The 18,387-nt window shown below is 36.7% G+C and overlaps 2 protein-coding genes across 4 annotated transcripts in view; both read left to right on the top strand.

Annotated features, from left to right (window-relative positions):
* The window catches only part of LOC146002852 (clathrin interactor 1-like), a 97,145-nt gene that overhangs the window by 75,123 nt on the left and 3,635 nt on the right, over positions 1-18,387 (top strand). For 2 of the 3 annotated variants that reach the window (XM_083140844.1, XM_083140842.1), the window contains exons 11-13: positions 11,660-11,748; positions 13,423-13,452; positions 16,716-16,881. In XM_083140844.1, the coding sequence (XP_082996970.1) occupies positions 11,660-11,748; positions 13,423-13,452; positions 16,716-16,881 (285 nt within the window). The remainder of the gene's footprint in view (positions 1-11,659; positions 11,749-13,422; positions 13,453-16,715; positions 16,882-18,387) is intronic. The other variant, XM_083140843.1, reaches the window with a different exon arrangement.
* LOC146003150 (telomere length regulation protein TEL2 homolog) lies at positions 44-2,645 on the top strand. The gene has a single exon (XM_083141333.1). The coding sequence runs from the start codon at positions 81-83 to the stop codon at positions 2,586-2,588; it is 2,508 nt and encodes an 835-aa protein (XP_082997459.1). The 5' UTR covers positions 44-80; the 3' UTR covers positions 2,589-2,645.

The raw sequence follows: 18,387 nt of genomic DNA, 5'->3' as shown, positions 1-18,387 counted from the left end.
GTGGGACAAATGAACTCTGTCAACTTGCAGCTGAACGTGAGGAGCCAGAGACATTGTTGTGGACAAGTGACAGGAAAGAAATGGAAGTGGCTGTTAAAAAAGTGGTGCAAAAGCTGACCAGTGAAAAGAAGGACGAGATATCTTTGGGTGTGAAGCAACTTCTAGGCCTTCTACCAGGACCTGAGACACCTCAGAGGTTTTGTGGATTAGACGAAATGCCTGTGCCAGTGCAAGTTTTTTGTGTACATTTCTACAGATCAGTTATTATATCAGTGCTTGAAGCCATTTCCCCTAAGTGGACTGGGTGTAAAATGAAAGATAGTGACTGGGAACTAATTTTCCTGAATGGCCCTGCCTCGGAATCTTTACAGACTCTCGTGGAATTCATACAGAAAACACCTGCTAGTTATAAGTTAGAGAAGATCGTAAACTTGCTTGAACGGGTTTTGAAAGCAGAAATCGTTGTTGATTTGTTGCTCAGTCATAGTAAGGTTACCAGTTCTGATAATAGTGATAGAAGAGGGGATTTTGAAAGGGAGGAAGTTGTTCAGTTGTTAGTGTCCATTCCCGATCACATTGCAAATAAGTTACAGCACAACAATAAGCAAATTTTTATGCCGGAACAGTATTGCAAAATTTTAGTGTGCAATATCGTATGTTGTGTTGAGTTTTTGATAAGTGCTATGACAGAAAGCACCAGTTTTTCAGTAACTTTTATATCATTGCTGCTAAGCAGAATGTTCATTGTGTTTAAATCATTGCAAGGGATGGCTATATTAGTGCAAATCTTTGAGGAGTTGTGTAGGAAAGATTTCATTGCTCGTAGAATTGTACAGCATATGTTTGCCCACGTAAGTTCCAGAAGTGTTGAAAATGCTGCTCTTTTGTTGCTGCGGAACACTTCGAGTCCTTCGTCAGTCCATAGATTGTTAGGAGACACTGTCATTGATTGTACAGACTGGAAACATACATTGTGTAACAAGCTGTTGTTTCTGCGACATTTCGATAATGACAAAATACTGAAAAACTTATTAGGGTACTTGGCAAGTGTCGAAAACAGTCGCAACCTTTTGGTTTCTGTCCTTTTGAAGTTGCTTGCCGTTTGGGGTGACAACAGCGCAATTCAACACACTTCAGTAGAACAGCACGTATATGTAACGAAAGCTATTATATTGTGTGTTGCTTTTCTGAACGAGAATGGGAAGAAGCAGTGTTGGAAAGATGTGGAAAGGCTAATTGTTGAAAGTGTGCCGGTTCATTTGTCGTCATCTCAGAAAACTATCCGTACAATAGGAATGATTACGTCAGAATTAATCATCAGTTTTTTCAGACCAGGGGAGAGTAATCTGAAGTTTGAGTATACAGATGATCTGGAACTTGTCTCTGATTTAAGAGAACTGTTAACGCAAAAGTTGACAGAGACTGATATCAGCGAACACAGTGCATTGGACAGGTTGAAAATGGAATTGACTCATCCCCTCCATGAACAGCAGTTGGAGAAATGCATGGAAGAAATTAGCAAGGTTCATATTGCAGAATCCATGAGTTCAGCTGAAGATAAGGAAAGTGATCAGGAAATCTTAGATAGTGATGATGACTTAGAACCATACGATATGTCAAATGATACAAAACTCGAGAAAGCCAAGAAACCAGCCTATCTACGAGACCTAATGGAGGGGTTAATGGAGCTAAACGAGAGGGATTTGTTCATAAATAGCCTGGAAGTGTGCGAAGATCTTATTTTCGAACAGTTGCAAGATGACGATGCTTCTCTTGCCGTAGAAATACTGGAAATCTTACTCCGTACCGAAGATAAATTTGCAATGGATAATTTTGAAATGTACCTTTTCAACTCTATGGTTGCTGTGACCCTTGTATATCCATCTCAGTGTGCTGAATTCTTGTGCAAGCAGCTGTTTGAGCGAAACTTGTCTGTCCGCAGACGGTTGGATATACTGCAAGTTTTGCAGGCTTCAGCTCAAGAGCTGTCAGCTGTTCAGAAGCAGCGAGGTAAAAAGGACACCAAGAAGTCATTTCAAATTTGTACAAAACCTGATCCAAAAGATACAGAATCGTCATGGAAAAGCGTAGTTGATTTGAGAATACAAAGTCACACTATAAGGTACCATAGTGGGCAAAAAGTACAAGCAAAACTGCAAAAGAACGAATTCGCTGCAGTTGCCGGACATTTTTTCTTCCCTCTTGTTCACAATTTTGCTACGAATTTAAGTATATTTGACCGTGACTTAGTGTTGTTGGTAGCACTGCTAAACACCCTTGCGGTAGTCATGAAATGTGCTGTGAATATACCTTCAGCCCCAAGTTTAGGCAAATCCCTCCTGGATTTTATGTGGCATTTTAGATACCACAGAGAAGCAGCCGTGAGGCAGGCTGTTCTAAATGCCATCGGAGGAGTCATATTGGGTGTGCCGAGAACATGTATACTCAATGACCTGCAGCAGATATTTAGCGAGTATAATGAATGGCTGGTTGATGTGGCACACAAGGATCCGGATCAAACGTGTAGAGAAGTGGCTAGTTTGTTGATGATGCTTTTGAGTAGCATTGTTCATGGAGTAGAGACATAGGGTGCTACGAAATAACTAGTGAATTGGTGGTTGATACTTCTCTTATGAAAAACTCAATATGCCGACCAAGGCAGAAAATTTATTTTATTTTAAAACATAAACTAAACGTAACGTTTCAACCTTCTAGCAAGGTCTTCTTCAGACTCCGTACTCAGTACAAATGAAACAAGGTACAAAACAGGAAGATATACACAAAAATCACTCCGCTCCAGACACAAGATTATTAGAAAGTTGTTTTCTCTATAGAACATTACATCAGGTGGCCTTCCCTTGTCAACTGTACTTTCACCTGACGGTGATTTGGATAAACATTTCCTTTCATCTGGAAAGTGATTGGACTCTTTTCTTTCTTTCTTCATTCCTCTTCCTTCTTCTCTCCTCTTTCGCTCTTATCCTTTCCACTCTTTCTAACACCTTCTTCCATTCTTTGTTTAACTTCAGTCCCCCATTCCAGTTCATTGTGGCTTCTTCATCTTTCTTCTCTATTTCCTTGGCCTCCTTCCATTTTCTCACTAGTATTCTCTTCTCCCTTCCTATCTGCTTAGCCTCATCCCACTCTATGTCATGTCCTGTTTCTCTCGTGTGTTTAAATATCGCATTTTTCTCTTAAGTCGTACATCATCCCTATGTTGTTTCAACCTGTCTTTTAGCCTCTTTTTCGTTTCTCCTATGTACACACACTGACATTCTTTACACTTCACTTCGTAGATAATCCCTTCCTCTTCTCTGTTTTCCTTTTTCTTGTTTGCATTCTTCACTATTCTTAAGGTGCTTCGCCCTCCCTTCCTGTAAGAAAGAAAAAGAGTGTGAGATAAAGAGTCCAACCACTTTCCAGATGAAAGGAAATGTTTATCCAAATCACTGTCAGGTGAAAGTACAGTTGACAAGGCCACCTGCTGGAATGTTCTAGAGAGAAAACGACTTTCTAATAATCTTGTGTCTGGAGGGGAGTGATTTTTGTGTATAGTATATATCTTCCTGTTTTGTATCTTGTTTCATTTGTACTGGATACAGAGTCTGAAGAAGACCTTGCTAGAAGGTTGAAAAGTTACGTTTAGTTTGTTTTAAAATAAAATAAATTTTCTGCCTTGGTCAGCATATTGAGTTTTTCTTATCATGGAAACAAGGCTTAATGGTGTTCTCTCACGAACATTGTTATGAAATAATGTACAGGCAGAGTGGATGTAGAGTGATGAAATTTAGAAGGAAGTCAAGGAATACATTTAATAAGTTCTTAAAACGCCATGTGAAATTTTGTGCATGTTGAGTATTTAAACAGATTTTTAACATGAATAGTGGCCAGTATTTTGAGAGCAAATTTTACAAAGCCAGAAATTTATTTTTAAGGAGTTAAAATAAATCTCAAATCATGTATAAACTGGGAGAAAGAACGATAAGTTGTGTTTAATATCATCATAAGAGAATAAAAGAACCAATGCACATGCATTTAAGAACCAATAAAATGTAACATGCACAAGGCTAAAAACAAGCATGCTGACACACGAAGCCAATCCTTCCATGGAACTGGAAAGATATAAACAGGACATGATAAAATTAATCCAGGTTCACATCAGTAGAATGGCCATCCATTTCCTGATCTTGTACTAGCTGAAAATGATTCATCATTGTGTTGACCAAATCGTGGATCAAGTTTTTAATAGTTCTATCAATTGTCGTCTGGTTATGACCAGCTCCAAGGAAGGATCAAGGTTGATCTGAAAATTTGGATTTCAAAATTAAGTACATGTTGTGACTACTGTCCTAGATAATTTTATATTTGTTATAATTTGTCCATGTCTAAAGCACACACACACACTTATTCTCTCACTGTTTCTGTAGAATTTGTCCTTAAATTATTGGCCACTATGCTTGTTGGTTTCATGGTTTTTGTGACCATTTCCTTGCACTTCTTGTTGTATAAGTAGATGTTGAAAATGAATTTGTAATGCAGGTTGCCCTTTTTGGTGCCATCATGTAGTTTAATCTCATTCTTTGTGATACTCCAAATGGATACAAAACACAACAGAATGTTAGTAACAAATGTTGGAAATTTGATATTGTTATTCTTAAATTTGCCAATGACACAAGGTTAGTTTTGTTACTACATTCTTCAACTATAACCTATCACATTGTTATTCTGTAGTGTATATTGTCCTCTCAGAGTGAAGAAATGATCAAATGTTTTTTGTACATTAAACAAGATAATGTAGTTATGTTGTTGTGCTTTATTTTGAGAATTGAATATTAAAGTGCACACTAAATAAATTTGCAAATATAAACTCGGTGTACTTGTCTAGAATGAATGTATGTTGAAGATGTGTGTGCTACAGGCAGCAAGAAATCTTGGTTTTTGTAATGCTGTATAGCTAATTACTGCCTGTATTAAATACGGAGAAATTAGTACTCACTTTATCCGCCAAACTTTCTCCTTTGTTCTATTAATTTCAGTGGCCACTGCCACCATCCTCGTTGGAACTTGCTGTACTGTTGCTTGGCGTGCATCTTTTGTTTGTATTTCTCCGCAGCCGGAAAAATACAAACAAAAGACACACGCCAAGCAACAGTGGAGCAAGTTCCAGAACAAAGAAGAAAAAACAGTTTCACGGATACTAATTCAAAGGTGCTGGATTCAGTTTAGTTCACAGAATTGGCCTATCAAATTTTCTAGATGCAGATTATTGGCAATTTTATATATCCTGTGTAACTCTCTTTATAGAAAGCATACAATTTGAGACACACTAACAATTATTAGTTTTTTCAAATTAACTTTGAACATGTAATAGGACATAAGTGAATGTAACAGTAAGACATAACAGTTAAATTCTTGTATAAAATAATAATTTTGTGTTATTTGTTTAAAAAATATTCACCTTATCGATTCAATAACCATCTGCTACCATTTACAAACAGCTGTTTTTTTAACCTAAGATACAAATCGCAATTTTGTACCTTTAACCTAGTTTACCTACACAACTTGCCCACTGTTCATGCACAATAGGTAAGCTTATTTGCAGGCTGAGAGGTGCACAAAGTCCTTCATAGATTCTGCCACTAGATGTACTTGCACTATTTTCAGTATTCACAGATCTCATGTGTTGATGTAGGGGGGTTCAATTTTTTGGTGTACTGCAATAAAATAAAAAATCTGTCTAGGAGTTCAGAAATCTGCAAACACTAAAAGTACACAAGTGCATCTAGCGGAAGAAATTGTAGTACAGGAGCAACAGAGCACAATTTTTCCTCTTCCAAATTACCTGCCAAATTCCTTTCCTTATGATGATTCTGAGATAGGGCTGAAAGTTGAGGTTTGAACTTTTACCTGTGTTAACTGTTATATGGTAGGTCAAATATAAATACTTTATTTTGATAAATCATATGGAGGATGAGTAGTGCATGTAAATATTATTGCTTGGGCAAGTAGTACTACAAACAATGATGTGAGAAAGAGGTTTTCTTCTGATGATTTGAATGACAGTTTTCAGACTATGGGTTTTCATACTTCGTGAGTGAAAAATAGAGCATCTTAATTTTTTAAAGAAAATCAGCAAGAATGAAATTAAACACATGTTACATTTCTACATCAACATGTTTATGCTTTTTTCAACTTTTTATTAATGTAACTATTGAAATGCAACAACAAAACAATGTAAATCAACTGGACACTACATGAGACCACGTTCAAAAGCATATACGAGGGATGATCGGAAAAAAAGGTTACAAAGCATATAACTTTTGTTTTATTCACTGTAACGTAACGAAAATTTGTGTAAATTCATAACATGTTTGTCTTGTTGCGAGTTTGAGGACTTCGGATTCTGACCACGTATACCCAAGAAGCGGACATTTAAAATGGTGACTCGTCTAGGGCCAAAAACACTACACCTGCTGACATTCATAGGCAGATTGTGGAGGTGTATGGGGAGGAGACAATTTCAAGGCAACATGTAGCGAAGTGGTGTCGTGCCTTCAAAGAAGGACGGACCAGTATTGTTAATGACAACCCTGGACAGAGCGGTAGGCCCAGTACCTCAACCACTGACGTGAACTGTGCTCTTGTGGATGAGTGTATTCGTCAGGACAGAAGAAGAACATTATGCTCAATATCAGCTGAGCTGAGACTACCATTTGGTTGGCTGGCCACCATTATCTGACATGTGATGATGTCAAAAGAGCTGCCTCACGGTGGCTACGAGAACTTGACGTGGATTTCTGTGCAACTGGTATGGAAAACCTCATCTACCATTGTGACAAGTGCTTGAACGAAAAAGGTGATTACATCGAGGACTAGTATTGAGTGCCCTCCATCATCAGGTGTGTTGATCTTCCAGCTATGTCTAACACATACGCCATAATAGGCTTTGTAACCTTTTTTTTTTTTTTTTTCGATCATCCCTTGTAGATTCGAGTTTGAGATGCAGACTAGTTAGGCTCTGACGTCTGGACTTGCAGCCAGTATAATGGTGTGTGTTTGAGAAACTGTCTTAACATAAAGAAATGAATGGTACAACCATAAAACATCAAAGTTTTGTTGATAACATAGGTTTTGTACAATAATAAACATCATGTAAGCGAACAGGTATCTACTGGTTGCAGGCATTGCTAATCTTAAATCATACATAAGACTGAGTTTATTGCCAGCTCAGTGTGAAATGCTCGACTTTCGATCTCATCAAAGTGTTGCGGGCCCTGGATGGTGCAGTGGTAGCGTCATTGCTTTGTAATCAAGGGGTCCCAGGTTCGATACCCGGTGGAGGCACATAATGGTTCAGATCCCACTTTAAACAGCAGGTCCAGTCCCAAATAGCCATACTGTGCATAAAGTGGACTTAAACACCAACTCAATCTTCAAAGTGTCCTGGTTCAAATACCAGCCTGGGGGTGGGTCTTCTTTGTAAGTGTCCGTTTATCAGTTTACCTAATCATCACTTACCCTCATGCATTTAGCCAAAAAGTGGTAGAAAAGTGACTAAAAGAAATATAGTTTGGCATGATAAATGCAGGTAAAGTTTCATATTTCCCATTGCAGTTTTTCTTGTCCCATTAACTTCAAATTTCACCATCTCCATCCTAGATGCCATGATGTTAACGAAGGCAGTGGTCCTTCTAAATTAATCTGACAAACAAGAAAAACTGCAACATGGAAATACAAGACTTAACCTACGCAACAAGAAAATAGCAAACTTTTTTTTTTTTTTTTACAATCCTGATAACAATGATGACATTGACAAGATTTATTATATAGATGGAGAAAATCTTACACACAGCAAGGTAAATAGCCTGTATTTAATTTTTCTGTTTTTTAATAATAATAAAATTGTGTTCTGGATTATATTAATTGACAATAAAGGGTTCGACATGCGTATGTTATATAATTTACCCTTATGATAATGGCACTAGGTTATACTGAAAGTATGCCAGAAAATAAAATTAGGAGTTGCATTATGTCTGTATGGTGGCCGCGGTGGCTCAGTCGCTAACGCCTAAAGGTCCTGGGTTCGATCCCCAGCCGGTTCAAATCCAGAAACTTTTCTAACGGAAGCAGCCCTGGTGCCCACCCAGTGTCAAATAACATGGGTACCTGGGTAAACCCTGGGGGCTAAAAGCAGTCAGGGGTGTGATGTTGATCACATCACCCTCACTCACGACCGGATCAAAAAAGAGTGGGGCTTTACCCCCACACCCCCTATACACCTTCATGGCATGGTGCTAAGCACAGGGGAGCACTTTAACTTTTTTTCTTTTTATTATGTATGTATGTAACAGTTGGGCTGAAAAGTTCGTAGGCTGACTCATAGATGGCGTTACTAGAATTAAATCCATGTGATTTTTACTTAGTACTAACCTTCAAAAGATACGTGTATAAATTTCACAGCTGCCGGATAATTAGTTCGTGAGATATAGCATTGTGAGTGAAGCAGCTTTTGTTATTGTGAAAAAATGGATAAAAAAGAATTTCGTGTGTTAATAGAGCATTGCTTTTTGGTGAAAAAAAATACTGTTGAAGCCAAGGCTTGTCTTGATAAACATTATTCGGACTCTGCACCAGGAAAATCAACCGTTGAGAAGTGGTTTGCTAAATTTAAACGAGGCAAAATGAGCATCGAAGACGATGCACGCAGTGGACGCCCCAAAGAGGCTGTTACTGACGAAAACATCAAAAAAGTCCACAAAATAATTTTAAATGATCGTAAAGTGAAGTTGATCGAGATAGCTCAGACTTTAAAAATATCAAAGGAACGTGTTGGACATATTGTGCATGAATATTTGAACATGCGAAAGCTGTGCGCAAAATGGGTGCCGCGCGTGCTCACAATCGATCAAAAGTGCTGTTTCATCAAGACAATGCACCGTGTCACAAATCAATGAAAACGATGGCAAAATTATATGAATTAGACTACGAATTGCTTCCCCATCCACCATATTCTCCAGATCTGGCCCCCAGTGACTTTTTCCTGTTTGCAGACCTTAAAAGAATGCTCGCTGGAAAGAAATTTAGCACTGATGAAAAGGTAATCGCCGAAACTGAGGCCTATTTTGAGGCTAAAGAGAAATCGTACTATAAAAATGGCATCGAAAAATTGTATGACCGCTATAATCGTTGTATCGCCCTCGAAGGCAACTATATTGAATAATAAAATCGAATTTTGTCAAAAAAATATTTTGTACTATGTTAGCCTACGAACTTTTCAGCCCAACTGTTATGTCTTGGCGTGTTGTCAAGCAGTAATTTTATCCAGCATTTTTAATTGAACAGCTGTTGATAAATTCCCACTCAAAATATTAATAAATGTGGTGCGCTCTCAGAATTTTAATTGGCTGGTGAGGGTATTTGGGGTTGGATAAATCAGTCCCTAAATATTTTAACCTGGGGCTGCCATGTTATCTGACATCACCTAATTTGTAGCATATTATTTGTAACTGTATTTCTGGGAGTGGGGGGCTTCTGTACTATTCTGCATTAAAGTGTGTGAGGAAGTGATTTCCCTCCTCCACAAAGTTTTATTAAAGATCAGGTGATAACCTAAAGACACCAAATATTTCATACCATTTGTTTGTGTTAATGGAAAGAATCTGACACAGCTCTTGCACAATTCTTGCAGCTGAAAAGCTAATAACAAGACTAGCCACTAAAGTGCTGCAATGAGCGTTTTTAGCTTGAGTGACAAATAGTTCGCACAGGCAACGCTAGATGGCACACAGAATTGATAGTTCTTCCGCTCGAGCGAAAAACGACTGAACAAGCAAAATACACTCGAACTCTATTAGTAGATGTATTTCCGTAATTTGTCTATGGTAGTGGACCCTCAAATATGTATTGTGAAGAAAAAGACAGTGAAATTGAAAAATTAGTGAACATAGTCATCATCTCAATGTTAAAATGCAGTTTTGTATATCTTACCGAGATATATGAAAATGAAATAGATGATTATGGACTGATAGTACCTAGACTGACATTTCATGTTTCTACGATTATTTTCACATTGAAATGATGTTCAATTAAATATTATAACTGCATTTTATTATTTCGCAGAATATGATTATCCCTTTCGGTAAGTGAACAATGATGTACACGTACTTCTTGCACTGTGATACAATATTTGTAATTGCTTAGGCAGGTCTGTCAGTATGTGTATCCATTTTACGTTTCAGTTTGTAGATATTGCATAATTTCATATGTGCTGTATTTGAATCTTACATAATATACAAAATTATTATTTAGAATTGTAATTGCATAGAGTAGTTTCCTTCCATGTATGGGTTTTAGGTTGACAGTGCTGCTTATTGGACTCTGAAATACGGGCCGATACCAATCATTCCACTCGAGCGTGGAAGATTCGAACGAGTTTGAGCGAGGGAAAGTGGTCGGATGCAGTACTCTACTAGCCACCCTTGCTTCTAGACAAGCCCTTTTATAATGTATAAGCCTTCATCCTGTAAATTACAACATGGTATCATGAAAGAAATAAAGGAAGAACTTCAGAAATGTCTCAATTTAAATCCACCTGTAAAGAAAATGGCAGACTGAACCTTGCCCAGTCTCAACCAACAAAGTTCAGTTTTAAACAACTTTAGGATTAAAGTTACATGAGTGAAGCATACCATCATGTTTCTCTTGATTTCTAGCCCACTTCAATTTATTATAAAGGAGGGAACCCCTTGAGAATACCTGCCTCCACCTGCATACTTTCAGGGTTAAGAACTTTGTGTCCTAGTGCCTTTAATTATAAACCAAGGTGTCAGTTTGCTCTGAATTTACTAGTTCTCCCGTTTATTTTTATTTTTGTAATTTATTGATCTTATTATTTAATATCAGATGGCCACCTTTCCATTATATATATATATATAAAAAAATAGTTGAATCCAAGATTGTCGCCATGTTGATGGCATACCGTATCCATCTTTCCATTCGGTATTTATTTTTGGGTGTAAGGGGTGCTCCTTCCACGTAACGCACCCAATAGTCAACCTCACTTCCACATAATACACCCTGGACTACAGACTAACGAGGCTATGGCAACTGGCCCCATGGCCAGTATAATTTTGTTTGTATTGTCCTGTGTTTTGTCCTTATTTGTGTTGAGTGCTCCTTTAGAGCCTCAGCTTTTAACAAAAGTCAGAAGATTTTAATATTTTATGATTTTAGTTACGCAACGTTAGAGTTGTTACGTGTAACGATAAGGGGCTGGACCCCGTATAATTTGATGAGTGCAAAATAGCCTTAGTGCTGACGCACCCAAAATTTTAAATTCAAATTATTTTACATAAATGGGTGGTTCCATACTTGTGGACCACATGTACATCATTCCAATACTTCTGCAAGTGCCCTGTTCACACCATATTAAACGCAACATTGACCAGAAGGAAACCTGATATGAAGTGCCAAAGTGCAGTTGCAGTATAATCAATTTCACATCCATATTAAACTAGGTCTATTCTAAATTAGTCTGAGCATAAAGTGGTCTTGAAATAAACTTTTGCTAAAGTGCAATTAAATTAGCTTCTTTGTCATAATTTGTATTTTCGTGAGAGATGTAAACTTTTTTCTTAAATGTTTTATTTAATTATTGCAGTGCCAGGCTCAAATATGATGGCTTCAATACCTTTGCAACCTTCCAATGCAGCTACGCAGATGTCAGTGTCTTCCAGTCAGCAGCAGCCGGTTGGTAGAAACAATTTTTGCTTCTTGTGCTCTGGGGAATATATGTATGTAAACTGAGGATGAGCATGAATTCCAAAACTTGCACTGAGAATGTTCGGGGCATACGTAAATTTTGGTTGAATTCCCCTTTAATAACAAGGGCATTTCATTCAGTACACAAGTTTAAAAATTCGATTCAGTGTTTGTTCATTGTGGTTATTACCTTTCTGGAGTGCTTAGCCATATGCACAGGCTCACTGGGACTAGTTTGGTAGAATTGAACCATGCAAATGTTCTTTCTCTGCAAATTACGAATGAGTGTCATTAACCTGTCGGTGAATGCCCTAAAAATGATTGAGCTAGAGAAGCAAGGCAAGAATATTTTAAATCATCAAAATTCTTCATTTTTTCTTCACCCCATTTTCCTCGTTCCATTCATATTTTTGGGCATTTAAATTTGTGTCAATGTTATGATCATTTTAGGCAGCTAGTCATCATCATCATCATCCTTTGCCGTTTCTTGCCTCTTGCTGGGTCGGCATAGAAGTCAAGTATCCTCTCTTTCCACGGTGTGTCCTCTTCTAACACTCTCCGCTATCTGCTCCTTCCACCGACATCTTGGTCTCCCCCTTGGCCTTATTCCCACTCCTTGTGCATTGTAAGCTCTTACTGGTAGTCTTTCTGCATCCATCCTCTTCATGTGTCCGAACCATCTCATCTGTACCTGATCTATCCTGTCCTGAAGCTTCACCACACCCACTGTAGTTGCTTCGCTTTCATAGAGAAGAAACAAATGATCGACAATGGTCGGCCATGTCCTGATCTCTCATGTTAACATGTGTTAAAGGCGAAGGTGTGCTGCAAAATGTTTTTGTTTGGAGAAGAACTGTTAGGAAATTTCGGACTGGTTGTGTAATTGTGATGCAATGAATAAATTTTACTATTGGGCATGTTTCTTATTGCCAATTTTAAAAATAAGGTGTTTGGAATCATCAAGGGTATGCAGATTTGAATAGTCTTAACATTGCACTGAAAAAACAACAACTGTGATTCATTGTTCACAGACAATTTGAAAAATTGAAAGTAAAAAAATATTATTCTAAAACAGGCTATTTATAGAACTAATGGAACAGTAATTTTAGTTATGAATTGAAATAGAAATAATGGTAATCTGTTCCAGTAACAGAAAATCTTGGTAATTGTCACAATTACAAATGTTGATGGTATTTACTGATACATTTAAGTCTTTTATTTTGAGACAAAAGCATAAAGCAGTTATGTTACTGGAAAGGGGTGGGGGTTAACACTTTCTTTTGTGTCAACCCCTTAAGTTCAGGTTCAGGGAATGCCACTGTCACCTAAGTCCTTGGTTCTGTCCTAGTTTGGCTGATTGAAGAGTCATGGTTACATGTATTGACTAATGAAGCAAACAAGTTATTCACATTTGTTGATAAATACTAATTTTTATGTTAAATCTGCTGTCAGTAAATTTGAAGTACTTGAAGAAATAAGTGGAAATTTCCTGTCTGCATCTGTATTTGTTACAAAGACATTTATGGGATATCTGTTTTTGTCCTATCTTTATGTGGTTATTGATATGGGATTAAATGTGTGTGTTATCATTACTCTATGCATGACCATCCAGTTGTGATGAAACATTTTCCTGTATGTATCTTCCTCTATTCTCATTTCCAGATGATGTTCTGTTTTCCTGACATTTATAAGGTAGGCCTATTATGCTGTCTGATTGTTGTGGTTATTTGCTTTTGTTTCTCAACAGTGAATGCTATTGTTTCTTCCATGGTGTGTTGTATGTAGTTTTTCCTGTATTCATGTTAGCTCCATTCTTCCTGCAGTTTTTTATTATTTCTTTAGTTCTGTGTTGTGAATACTTTTTACTTTCCTCTGGTTCAGTTATTTTGCTGTAAGAAATTTAGTATGTATCAATTTTTTAAATTTAGCAACATGCACATTTGTTGTTACAATTTGTTGCTGACATGTTAAATTCACACTTCTTCCAACACACATGCTGAACACAGTACATATAAAAAACAGAAGTACCTAACCTGGGTGGAGTAGGTTAGGTTGCCGTACTTGCCTACTCCACCCAGCCAGCAGTGATAAAGCTAAATGGATTGCCTTCCCTTACCACCAGACTACATCCAACCGCCTAGCCAAGACCTTGAAACAATATGACATAAAACTTGCACACAAACTAATGAACAAAAAGCCAGTGCCCTAAGCAAACACAAGAGATCATTCCTTTCCCCACTAGACAACCCAGGTGTATATGATGCCCAATGTGAGTGCAACTCACACTACATTGGCAGATCTATCAGATCTCTCAACGAGCATATACAACAGCACTTAGCGGACGCAAAAAAATCCCAACCCACTACCAGACCAGCAAGGCACCTCAAGTTCAATAAACACAGGATCCAAAAAGTTTCAGGTAGGCACACATCACACACCCTAATCGACACCAAAATCAAAGAGACGCATGCAATTATGCACAAGCTGAATATTAACAGGGGTCAGGTTCATCATGTTTGGCTCTCGCTGTTACAACAGCTCAAACCCATCACGTGCAGCAGACGAAATGGCTACGTCATCACCCCTAGCGGTAGTCTAGGAAACAACAACAGGAACCGGAAGTCAACCTAACAGTAAAGCTTCGAGCTCCCAAGTTGCTGGTGGCGGAAGCCACCGAAATTAGTAGAACATTTACAAGTAAATTTCATGGATATTTCTTTAGTAACTCGCTTACGTCTTACATTATCAACCGCGTTGTTTATTCCCCTCAACATGAAGGTGATGATGTTAAAAAGAACTGTTAAAAAAATTTCTCTTTGGCAAGTAAGACCATAATAAGTTCACTTGAAGTATAAAATCTTATGAAAATATGCACTACAGGAAAGTATGAAATAAGTTAACACCATAAAGATGCAATTGTTTACCAACATAAAAATTCACAGCCAGGCCCATAAAACAATGATCATTAACAACAAGAAGTATGTTTTAAAAATAGCCCAAGGTGCCATTGACTTTAACTAAAGCTTATAAATTGTGAAATTGAGGATGGAAGTGTGAAATCATTTTAGGTGAAATGACAGGAAAATATGCACATGAACATATATTCTCCGTGTTTGCTTTTTGTCAAACCAGTTGTGCTGTTGACTGAAGGCTCAGCTGGACCTTTGGCTGACGCAAGGGTTGCTTTCGAAAAAACGCTATGATATTTCAAAATCCGATTAGAATTTCTTCTAGAGCAGTGATGTGAATCTTCATGTGGTTTGATTTTGCTCCGGTTTAGATATTATCAATAGTTTAATAGACTTATCTAATCATGAAACTATTGATAATATCTAGACAACAGTGAAAGCAAACCACATGAAGATTCACGTGAATGCTCTAGAAGGAATTATAAGCAGATGTAATTTTTTGGATTTTTCAATATCATAGCTGTTTTTTGAAAGAGGAAAATTCGAAGAAAGCTGCCCTTGCGTCGGCCAACGGTCCAGCCAAGCATTAAGCCACATTCTTTCAAGGTGGTCTATTACTAATTTGTCAAGTTTACGGCTAGGACTTTGTGGATGAACAAAAATCTTGTAAATTGAAACGATGCGTGTGAACATCTGGATAAATACTACAATTGTAAAGATTACGTTACTGGTTCATTATGTGTTTTATTGTAGTTTTAAACGGTACTGTCAGGAGTTCGGTGTTCAGTTTCCTCATGTACAAGAAAGGACCAAAAGATTGTGTGATACAACACCCGTACAAGGACCAAAGTGGCTTTTTACTTGTCATTGCATCATGTCACATCACTGTTGCTTTCTACAGAAGATTCTAAAACTGTTTCTTGTAGCTTCTCCCATTATTCCTGCAATTTTGGTGAACACCAAAATGTTACTGCTCAAACAAAAGGCAAGAGCAGAACCATGAGGCTACACAGAAGCCTGCAGTACACGATCGTTATTACACTATTGTGAAAATTCTGTAACGACATGTTTCTGTAACTACAGTTTTCATTACTTTTCTACTTTGGTCTCGGGCACTTCAACTAATAGTTTAGGGTAAAGACTTCTGAATTAGTATAAACCATTTACACTGTTTTTTCCATCAACTTATTAATTTACCAGTGCTTTTTACAGAAGTTTGTTTTTGTTTGATTTGCATGATTGCTACAAAATATTTGATGTTTATTATAATTATTCTAGAGCTCTAGGTGTGTGAGAACCAAAGGAACATAACTAAAAAATGGGGATTTTGGTTTTGTTTAACGGATCTCCTGCAAAGAGCTCTATTTAGAACCAGATTGATGTATTTCTAATTTACTAATTTCTTTTAGTCAAGACATATTACTACGAGTATTTTATTTCCTCTCTCCTGTAAATTTGATAAGTTGGAGTTATATCCGTCTGGTTCTGGCATGACAGTATCCTATGTGGATCTTGAATCATATTGTCAAAAATGGCCTTTAGAATTGACATACAAGTGATTGTATCAACAATGTGTAAATGGTATACATGTTGGACTGAATGCAGTGATGAAGAAGCTAATATATAACAAAGACATGGAATATCTTTCATCTTGTGGCAGTATGGTTCATTTTTCCACCATGTATATTTATGTATTTAACTGCTGCCACTTTTTGTGAAGAATCAAAGTAATTACTTCTCATGTGAATATCTTAATTGCAAATATGTAGCTTATAATGGTCAGCTTGACAGCATATGTGTGAACAACATGCAGAATGTGTTTTTGGTGGAATATTATACTCCCATTATATCCTCATTTCATCTTCAAATTAGTTACACATATTTTTGAAAAAAGATGTGTGTGTAGGTGAAAATATAGTGCCATATTTCAGTAAATATTACCATTCAAGTAAGTAGCTGTTGTCTTTAGAACTGTTCCTAAAATTGGTGTGTGTGTGTCCAATCTTCTAAATATTATGTTTGCCATTCTTTTATCATTATACACAGGTTGGCAGTACGTGGAGAAATTCTGGTGGACTTGATATCAGCATAGAGAACCTGACGATTTCAGGTCGGTCAAGCAAATCAATTCCTCCTTCCATGAACCAACTAGCTGGCAGTACCCCAACGTCTCCTGTAGCTACCCCTATGCACCCCACACCAAGGCCTTTTGGTATGTAGCTTAGCCTTCCCATAGTACTGAATATTGTAAATCCATAAAACTTAAAAAAAAAAAAGTATTTGGGTTTGACTTCTGAATGCTGGATGAATGTCGCATGGTGTACAGAAGGCTGAGTAGAGAGTTGTTAACCTGTTAGCCTGTTGTTAACTATAAAATTCAATTGCGAAAGAACGAGTGGCTATAATTGTACCGTGTCAACTTGTGCACGTTCGTTGTAACCACCACATTCAAATTCCAACGCTCAATGTCGCATTTTATTCACTGCTGAATTTTACTTGCACTCATGTCAAATTATGTTCTGCTTTCTTTATACAATTGAGAATAGCATTAAATTATTTATATGCAAATTGTGGAAATGTTTTATGAGGATTCTGCAGTTAGTAACGATTTAGATTCTAATAAGAATTTTTTAGGTTATTTTCATTAATTCTATATTACCTATTGAAAATATGTTTTCACTAATTTCTATGGAATTTTCTTTCAAAAAATTGTTGCAGAAAAAATTCATAAATGTGAGAAAATTTATATAAAATGTAACATATTACATATCTGTCGAAAGAGAACGTGTTGTAGATTTCACAAAACAAGTTAAATAATAAGACACATAACAACATGTATCTTATGATTTTCTAAATAAAACTGAAGAAAAACCATCTCCTGAGAAAAACACCATATTTAAAGGCTCATCAGGAAAGAGTTAATGTTTGAAGTTTATAAGATGTGACTCAAATGTTTTTAAGTTATGGAATCAGTAATTATGGTGAAAGTCCATGAAGAAAAGTAGATTAAGGATGAGGTTGGGCTTTTAAATTTTACTTGGCAGACATGTTTTAGGCTGTTATAAAGAAGGAATTGCAGAAATACTAGGATGATTTAGCCGAACTGCCTTATATACCCACATAAGCATTTTAAGGCGTATGTTTCATGCACGTAAAGAAGAAATTGAGTAAATATTAATTAGGATTGGCCCAAAACTAGGAAATCAAAACAATTTTAAAGTAGTTAGGAATATTTATAAATTTTAATTTTTTTTTTTTTTTTTTTTTTTTTTTTTTTTTTTTTTTTTTTTTTTGAACTATACCATATCCATCCACTAGAGTTTTGCTTTACAATATTCATAATTTCTCATAAGGTAATTATTTAATCACAAAAGCATTTCTCTCTCACAATGTTATTGCCAAAATAATTAAACCACAATGTTATTGCCAAAATAATTAAACCACAATGTATTGCCAAAATAATTAAAATTCCAGGAGTTTAGACTTCCATGAAAATGTCAAGTCATTTTTGTTGACCTCCGATATTTCCAGACTGGAAAAAGCATTGGCTGGTATTGGTGATTCAATTTGAACTGATAATTCCAGATAGTACCAATACCACTGGTACAGTGGCATCCATAAGTATTACCATGCAAATTGTCCATGACTATTTTCATTATTTTTCTCTTACACCCTGTGTGTTTTTAAGCGATGGATTTTTATGTATGCGGGTGTAGTA

The sequence above is a fragment of the Lepisma saccharinum genome, chromosome 19 (genome assembly GCF_977018435.1).
Source record: "Lepisma saccharinum chromosome 19, izLepSacc3.1, whole genome shotgun sequence".
In the NCBI taxonomy this organism is placed as follows: Eukaryota; Metazoa; Arthropoda; class Insecta; order Zygentoma; family Lepismatidae; genus Lepisma; species Lepisma saccharinum.
The sequence above is the reverse complement of the archived record's forward strand: the minus strand, read 5'-3'. Positions and strand labels throughout refer to the sequence as shown.